Source organism: Bactrocera latifrons, unplaced genomic scaffold (assembly GCF_001853355.1).
Source record: "Bactrocera latifrons isolate USDA-ARS-PBARC rearing strain unplaced genomic scaffold, ASM185335v1 scaffold_31, whole genome shotgun sequence".
Lineage (NCBI taxonomy): Eukaryota > Metazoa > Arthropoda > Insecta > Diptera > Tephritidae > Bactrocera > Bactrocera latifrons.
Window position 1 is genome coordinate 1,690,056 of NW_017536741.1, and position 9,342 is coordinate 1,699,397.

The 9,342-nt window shown below is 39.8% G+C and overlaps 1 protein-coding gene across 1 annotated transcript; it reads left to right on the forward strand.

Moving 5' to 3' along the window:
• Positions 1–7,826: 7,826 nt before the first annotated feature.
• Positions 7,827–8,973, forward strand: LOC108970816. The gene has a single exon (XM_018936451.1). The coding sequence runs from the start codon at positions 7,852–7,854 to the stop codon at positions 8,824–8,826; it is 975 nt and encodes a 324-aa protein (XP_018791996.1). The 5' UTR covers positions 7,827–7,851; the 3' UTR covers positions 8,827–8,973.
• Positions 8,974–9,342: the final 369 nt, after the last annotated feature.

The following is a 9,342-nucleotide window of genomic DNA, read 5'->3' on the forward strand; positions in this document are numbered from 1 at the left end:
GTGAAACGACTTTTCATGCCGCGGATAATTGCACAAATTCGCACGCACCAACGAAGTTATTACAACATTTTTTTGTAGCCGCTTCTTCGCACTTCAGCGGCTGCTGCATGGCTGGCTGTTTGTTGTGCACTGCATTTAACTACCGCTAATCCTACTGACTAACGGCTTCCGCATCTGCTGCAGATGATCTTTGCCGCCTGTGTGCGTCGCTATGCCGCGCACTTCCTCTTCGCTGCTGCTGCCGCTACTAATTCTAGAACTCTTTCAAATTTAACAACTAATTTTCTCGACATCTAGTGTTATTCACACTTTTATCGCTTTGTTATGGCATGCGCGTATTTAGCCACAGCTGTACCATGAAGCAGCTGGAACATTTCCGCACTTTGACACCACGGTGGGGCATCAGCGCGCCCAACTACCTGCGCGCCGTGTTTGTATTTGCACTTATCTGCGAATAGTTTGCTAAAGCGTTCGTGTAGAAGCGTATCTGGCAGATACACTTGTTCGATAGCTCCGCAACGCATGCTCTCATGCCTGTGCGTCCGTGTGTTGGCAGTGTCAGCGTCACTGACGCCGCCATCAGCCAACGCGCTTAACGGCAACTAATGATGCTTGTTACGGTTGCGCCATCGCACCTCCTGCGCGCGCATATCTGCAGTGCAGCTCGTGTTGTGCCTGTTCTTCGCGCTCACCGTCTGCTCACCTTTATTCACGCGCGCTCCTTTTTTCTGTTTGCAGTCGTCAACCTTGTTGCGACAATTCTAATTGCAAGTCAAACAGACGCGTCGAGTTGTCATGACGATAAGCGTCGCAAGCTCAGTGCCGTCAACGCGCGTTGCACTACATACGCGCGCGTATCTTCTGAGAGGTATCTGCGTTGCTGGAAAATAGATTTTGTGCAAATTGTTAGTTTGGCGCGCCTGCGTCGCAGTCACTTTTCAAGCAATCCATCAGCAGTTAGCTGGCTTTCCGCGTTCTCTATTTTCCGTTGTTGTTTACGATTTCATTATCTTCTACTCGTATCTTTGTATATGTATGTACGCCGTTCTTTGTCGCTAATATTTGTTGTCATTTTGCGCGTTCATTTGTTGACTAAAGATCAATGACACGACAAGTCGCATGGCATTTGTCGCGTTCTAAGTATTTGCCGCGGTTCTTCCACCATTTTCACCCTTTTTATGATGTTTTAAAGTGCTGAAGTACTGGTAATCCTATCGCGAGTTCAATACTCTTGTTCAATTATTCACAGTTAGTTCGCAAGATGTAGCGATACATACAATGCCACTGCGATATATCCTCAAAAGAGCAGTCAACATAAAATTTTTCTTTCATGGTAGGACTTGACACTCTTCTCCTTTTTCTTTGGCACTATAACCGTCGCCTTTTAATAGGACGGAAATCTGTTTGGTATACAAACGATTGTAAAATATTTTCTTAGATAATTTTTAGTATTTTTTTACAATATAGAAAATTTGTTAGAGTTTTTACCTCCGTGATTTTTGTCTTACATTTTTGTTAGTCAATGAAAGCTTGCTTCGCGAGCTTTCACATACCATATATGGAAGCCTTTTAACTGAGAAATAAAGGTATCCTGTAAAGCTTGCCCCAGCTTGCTTGCACTTTCACAGATATGGAAGCTTTTTAATTTTGAAATAAAGCTGTCTTCTAAAACCTTTATGGAAACTTTTCAATTTTAAAATAAAGCTGTCTTCTAAGACTTGGCCCACTAGCTTTTACAGAAGTGGAAACWTTTAATTTTRAAATAAAGCTGTCTTCTAAACCTTTTTTAATTTTGAAATACGGAAGCTTTTTAGTTTTGAAATAAAGCTCTCTAAAGCKTGCTTCACGAGCTTATTTTCTATAACTTGCTCCACGAGCTTTCACTTTTATGGAAACTTTTCAAGCTGCGCGTAAGCTTTCAGTATTTACTGACTTTACCTCAACTGACATTAATCACCATAAAAAGTAAAAACCATCAGACATGTGGTAGTCAATATTTGCTAACGGTAAAAAACAATCGATAATCGCTGAGCGCTGCCACTTTCAATGCCAATGGCACTTGAGMCTTCATACGGAACTTAATGACTATGTACATAAATGAATTTTTAATTGATTAAATCGTCGCATTTCAGTTTTCGTGTAGCGACGAACTGGAAAAAATCACTAAATAAATAYATAATTGACTAAGTCCACACATTTTTCCCACACACTCCACACGTCATGCGAGCGATRCATTTGGCTGCGCTAATTCACTTTCGCCACACACAATTAATTCAGCACTTGAGCGCCTTTAAAGCCTGAAATATTTTACCTCTTGTTCAAACTGTTCAAACTGCTTTTTTGTCGCTTATAAGACTGTCTTTCACCACTGCGSGCTTTAAGCGCTGCACTTGCACTTAAAAGCTAACCTTTTAAGGAGGCGAAATGATGAGGGAAAAGTAGTGGGAAAATGATTGTTGAAGAGCGCAAGTAGGGAAAAAAAAACTATTAACCAATTTTTTGTATAGGAATTAACGCGGTGTGGCAAACAACAGCCGCGCGCATGCGCTGCTCAACCCATTGGCTGAAAATAGCAAGTTGCGGAAGAAAACATCTAAAAATATGGTTTAAAAGTAAAAATTTGTTGTACTTGAGGCATTAAAAGTATAAAGCAAAAATGTGTGCCGCACCTGGCAATAAGAACAACTTGTAGAGGCGGTCAAAGAAAGCAAAGAAAACATAAAATTATATATRAAGAATTGCGAAAGTTGCAGAAACGCGCTGCAAAGCTCGTACAAATTCTAAACACAATTAACTCCGCCAGCAACACAGAAATTAACAATTAACCGACTATAATAAATGCCATAAAAGTGAATATAAAAGCAAAGAAAGCAGCGCACAGCGCGCTAGAACAAGTCCGGTTGCCGCTTTCCACAACTCAACTCAACTCAAAACGTTTTGATTACACGAAAGAATTATTGAATCAAATTAAGAACGAATGCGAACGCGAACTCATTTAGCGCGCAGATGAAGTTGGCCAACAACAGTTGGTGGCAGCAGACAGCGCTGAGCCACGGCGCAAAGTGGGCAATCAAAAGCTGCTGCTTGAACAGTAACAGTAGGTCAGGCGCGCAGCAGTAAGCACTGCGCGCGCGCTTGAGTGTGTGTGCCAATTAGGAAAGTTGCAAAAAAGACGCAAGCGAAGCAACCGAGACGCAAACACAGCAAGCTACCATGCCACAACAGCAAAGCTACGTACGAGTGTACTGGCGCAGAGTTGAGAAACTCTGTGATGTTTAATGAAAAACAAATTGAATTGCAGCGCAGAATGATCAAACAAACGCGCAGCTGCGCAGAATCGCGCAAAAAATGACAACAGCTGTTGAAATGGTAGCGCCGCTGCCGCGCGCTTCGTTGCTGTCAGCAGCGCATTTGAAGTAGGCAATCATTATTGAACGTGCACTTAAACACAAAGCAAATATAATCGATTTGTTCGGGCAGATTTCATTAGTCGCTTAATCAGAAAGCAGATGCGCATGCGGACGTGCAGATATCGCACGTGAATGTCACTATATTTACATGTAAGTATATATATATATATATATATGCTTTAATGGTGTTAATGGTTGTCTGTGCGTGTAGAAAATTTCTATAGTTCATGTTAGTCATTTATTCGCCGTGCTTATTACTATCGCCGCGCGGCTGTACAGGCGTGCTTTGTCAGCTTCTTCCGCTTGCCGCTGCCAATTGCTTGACTTACAAGTAGCGGCGCGCTGTCAGTCGGCCAGCCGGCCGGTAGCCGCAATATTACTATTGTTATTCATGTTTTATTTTCAATTTTCAGCGCACGTCTTCAACTTCGTGGCCTTTTTCCGCATAATTTCCATATTTTGCTGATTCATTTCCTTCTCTCTTTTAAACAATTCAATGAAGTGATGGGTAAATTCTCTTCGATTTTGCTTTATTGACAGTTCGCGGTGTGAGGTTTTAGGAAGTGGCGTGTTTGCTATGTATGTTCACCTTTTCTACTGGTGCTTGTAAAAAAGTAAAAGGTGTTCACTAATAAAAGCAAAATATTTATTTTTCTAAGAAGTTCATATCATAATTTATAGTTTTGTTTTGTTGTTAGCTAATTAATGCTTAAAAATTGAGTGCGGTGAAAATAATATACACACAGGGCTTGTCCGGAAAGTAATAGAAGTGAGCCGATTTAAAAAACTTTCAAAACAGCCTACTTCTGCGTCGATGCAAAGATTCTTCCAGTCCTCAAAATCTTTTATTCAGCACTTTTTGGAATGGCTTTCAGCTCCTTCAACGAATGTTGTTTTATCTCTTCGATCGACGGAAAACGGCTTCCACGGAGCAGCAATTTCAGTTTGGGGAACAAGAAAAAATCACGCGGAGCCAAATTTGTTGAAAAAGGTAGTTGATCAGTGGTATTCATTGCTTTTTAACTTTGAGTTTGATAACTCGATGCGGTGTTGCATTATTATCGTATAAAATTCATGAATTGTTCCTCCACAATTCCGGCCATGTTTGTAGGATGTTCTCACGCAAACGGCCAATTAGAACTCCTTATTGAGCGTCTGTGCTTACGGAAGAAATTCATAATGCACCAAACCACGAATATAAAAAAGCCAAGACTTTTGAGCGGCTTTGGTCCGATTTTTTTGGTGTTGGCTCATTTTTTTCGCTCCGTTCTGAGGATTGTTGAATTTTTTTCATGTCAAGCAAGTAAACTCATGTCTCATCGGCAGTTATAATGCTCTTCATGAATGTCAGGTCGAAGTTCACACTCTCTTCTTGAAAGAAATTGAGCTTTATCGCGACGAGTTGAGTGAGAATGCATTTCATACCCAAAATATGCACCCAAATCATTTGAACGAACCCGAGAAAGATGTCGAGTTCCCTTGCCTGACGATCATTTTTTTTAATATTATCATCAGTTGAAGGAAGAGATTGAAGGTCGTCCAGAACACGACTGTCTTCAACGATGTATAGTATGTCTTTGAAAGCTTTGTAGGCTTGTGTTTTTGGTGAAACTGACAATAATCTGGAAACTTTGTAGAATTAAATAAGACAATAATTATTTTTTTGTTTGAAGCTGTGAAATCCATGCAACCCCTTATATAAAGTTACTTTGACATCCACAATTCTTTAAGGTTCCGGAAACTAATATATTTCTCTCTCCTTTGTTCAATGCTCAATGTTTGTGGTTAAGCCCTGCTCTCCCCTTCTAGTCCCTCAGTTTTTAAGATATCGTTTTGAAATTTTGCAAACGTAATTTTCTCTTCAAGAAGCTGCTCATTTGTCGGAACTGCCGATAACGGACCACTATAACATATAGCTGCCATACAAACTGAACGATCGGAATCAAGTTCTTGTATGGGAAACTTTCACTTTTGACGTGGTATCTTCACGAAATTTGACATGGATTACTGCTGAAGGCAATAATATAATCTCCGAAAATATTTTACAGATCACATTACTAGACCTACCATATAAACTGAACACATAGTTACTAAAAGAAATGCACCTGTGAAGGGCATTTAGCTTCGCTGCAACTGATGTTAACGTTTTTTCTTGTTTTAGTTTAGCATTGCCCCTCTCCAAAGCACTAATTATCCGAATTTAGTAATTTCGACCACTTTTTTTTTTGGTATACCAACTCTAAAAATATATTATTTTTCACTATATTTTGTTATTTATTTATTTTTGCTTTTTATTTTGAGTAGCAATCAATTTCGTCGCATCATTTTCTGAGCCTTAAGCGTTTTCATTGAGCGTTCTCTTAAGAATTCAACCCATTTTCTACTTTCCTGCCTTTCGCATTTCACATTTTATTTGTACTACTTAATAACGGCAAATCGCCACATAACTGTTGATTATTAAAAACTCACTCATTTCGTACATTGAAAATCATTAAAGCGCCGCGCCGCCGCATGCCGCACTCGAGGCTATCGGCTGTCGTTGCAGCAGCAACAACGTTCTAAAAATGCATCTCGCATGTTTTCTTGTAAATATATACAAATGTGAGTGATTGTGTGTGTGGGCATTTGTAAGGAAAGTGTCCGCCTGCTGCCACAGCCACGTCCAAACATTTATTGCCGCCCTCTGCTGCCTGTTGGGCATTTGGCGCGTGTGTGGCCTCCTCAAGCACACATACATGCTAACTGACAAAGTAGCTTGCGTGTGTGTGTGTGTGTCTGTCTGCATACATTGCGGCGCTCATCAAAATTTTGTTGGCCATTATTAATTCCTTCGGTCAACCTTGGCAGTGAGTTGGCTACCGCTTTCTTGAGCGTGCAACACACATGCAACTTGCGCGCAGACCCAGCTTGCGGCGCACATTTCACTCTCCTCTTTGTCTCGATAATAAATTGAATTATTTATTAAGAACATTTCGTGCTTCCTTCCTTCGGGAGTAGCGTTGCTTGTGCGCTGGTGGGCTGTGCCGCAATATATGTGAAATTATTTTCGGTAAGACGTTGCCTTGGCGATTTATCTCGCGTTTTATTCAAGTCTCTTTTTTTTTGTATTTTCAATGCTGCATCTTTCACCACAGACTTCTGGGTTTTATAAAACTGCTCGCATGTAATAAAGTAATTAAATCATGACAATGAAATTTGTTTTGTGGCAAGATTGATTGTGTGTCCCGCTTATGGCTTACCAAATTTTTGTGATATTTTCTTAAAATGATGGATCATGTTGATCTTGTAATTTGGTGAGGTTGAAAAATTGGTGAAATTCAGGAAGAAAAAAGCGAAAAGCGCATTGTGACAACATTGACTCAGCGTTGCTTGAACAATTGTGTGCATTTACTTATAACTTTACTTCAATGAAAGGGGATTTTTCCATAAGAAAAATATTGACTTATATTCCGGCAATTTAATTAAGGGGAATCACTATAAGTATCCTCTTCAAATGACCATAACATCATGTTTGTTTTAGTTACTTCAATTCTGAAGTTATTCTCAGAGGAGTGGCCTCAGAAGAGAGGCCTCTTGATAATTTTATAATAATTGAATATAATAGATAAGTTAACAAGTATGAATATTAGATCAGCGGAATCACTTTACTTAACTAAAATTATTGCAGTATTGCCATTACAGTTTATAACATTTTAGATAAATCTGCGTTGATAGCAATTTCGTATAGGATTTCCACTTCATAAGCATTTTATATTACTATATACTCTAGCGTACTGTTAGGTGCTTTAAACTTCCACATAAAAGTCTGAAATAGTACACAAAATCCATATCTAGACACCTTTAGTATAAAGCAATTTTTAAACGTCAAAAGTAAGTCAGCTGTTCGGAAAGGTTTGAAACTTGGCTCAATCAAGATACACACCGCTGGCGTTGGAGCCCGTTGAATTAACTGCCTAACTCTTTGCGACTTAGTATTACTTTTTAATATAATATATATAAACTTAAAGATTATTCGAAAGAAAATGCTACTACCAAGCCATTTGCCAGACGCTCAAATGGAAATATCGTGTTCCTCATTATTCAAATGAGGGGTGGAAGTCAACATGACGGCTGTTGCATCACCGATTGTGTTTATCTATAGTATTGCACTAATTACATTTTATTTGCCTACTTTAGAATATAAGTGCGCGTTTCACTATCGAAGTTTCGTCTAACGCTTTCCCTAGATATTGATAGGCGCTCAGCAGGTGCGGAAGCAACACAATTCAATTATTGTCAAATAAACAATTTTTATTTGTGCACACTTAAATCCAGTAGAATAACAATTACTTGCTATCGATACTTGAGCGTAATTAACTCAATTGATAAGTGAGAACTTTCCCAAGGCGCAGCACCCATAAATACAAGTCGACGGTCCTTCAACCAAACAGTTCAAGTGCAAATGTCAAAAAGAATGCTAAGCAAAGTAAGCGCAGCAATTTTAATTTTAACGGTGCTTTTGTGCCAGGCAGCAACAGCGCCACAGGATGCGCTGAGCCTTGTGGATACGATGGACGCGCCTGCTTCACTAGAGGCTCGCGCCAGCGCTATCGATGAGAGCGATATCGAAGAGCGCGCTTTGAATTTTCTAAATGTGTACAACTGGAATGAGCAGGCCATCAACAGTCGTTATACTGGCGCTGATGCGACTGCTTTGGCTTATGCTTTGAATAGAATCTACACTGGCACGGCCGCGTCCTACAAGAAGATGGTCAAGTTGCAATTGTATTTGTTCCAGAAATTCGACAATGCCGGCGACGTGAATGACAAATACTACTTCAATGTGGCATACTACTTTTTGAACATCAAAAAGAACAAATACTACTCCAGTTTGACCAACGAACAGAAGCGCAAATTGAACGATTACATAAGCTATCTGCCGCCATCGCTCGACTTTATCTTCTTCCAGCCAAACTTCTGCTTGATCAATCGCAAATATTTGCAACACATGTATGCCTCCGACAAGGCCATTGATGGCCAACGTGATTATATTTTCGTCTTTAAAAACAACAACATCAATATTAATAAACGCCCTTGGACAACACAAGTGAGCGATGTGTCCAACGATCGGCAGACGAAATTGAAATTCACGCTCAAGCACTACCAGACGAAACGCGTCGCTTATTTAGAGCGCAACAGCTACCAAGGCCAGTCTAATATGGTGGCCGCTTGGCACTCCAGCTTCCAGAAACCCAACAATGCCGACTGGACTGTGGAGCTCTACCAAAATCAGTTAATATTTAAGCAGAATGGACGCCTCATCTGTGCCAGTGACTCGAAGTACAACAACAACCGACGTTATGTGTTTGGGCGAGGCGGAAATGGAAATGGCAAGAACGCACCAGAATGCCAGTGGTATGCCAAAGAGTGTCCATGAGGAGACGAGTGATTGCAGAGTTAGTGTACACACAGACACACACACACACACACACACAGGCATAGGCGCATCGAAAGGTAGTGGTAAATGCAAAAATGTAATAGATGAAGCCGAATAAAATGGAATTAAAATTTCAAACGAGAAAAATCTGTACAAATTTATGCTCAGCTGAGTAATCACATGAGCGATCAAAGTATCTATTTTTTTTTTTATTGTCAATGCGGGGGAAAATTTCATTGTCCTTCATATCTACTTATGTAAATAGGTTTCTACACATTTGCATATATACAGTTATATTTGTATAAATCTATATTGCATCACTACTTGTGAGAAGGCCTCAGCCGTAACCGATTTAGTAAACACTGATTGACTCATAATTTCTCATTGTGAAATAATTCAATTGTTTGTTTTCCAAAGTTGTGGCAATTAATGAATCAAAACTATTTCTGTAGAAATGCAATCAACGGCATTTGTAGTACTTACTGAAAATTTACTGCTTGATTTGGTATGCGAAAT

Coding starts and splice junctions, on each gene's coding strand:
- LOC108970816 (XM_018936451.1), top strand. CDS start 7,852: ATGTCAAAAAGAATGCTAAGCAAAGTAAGCGCAGCAATTTTAATTTTA.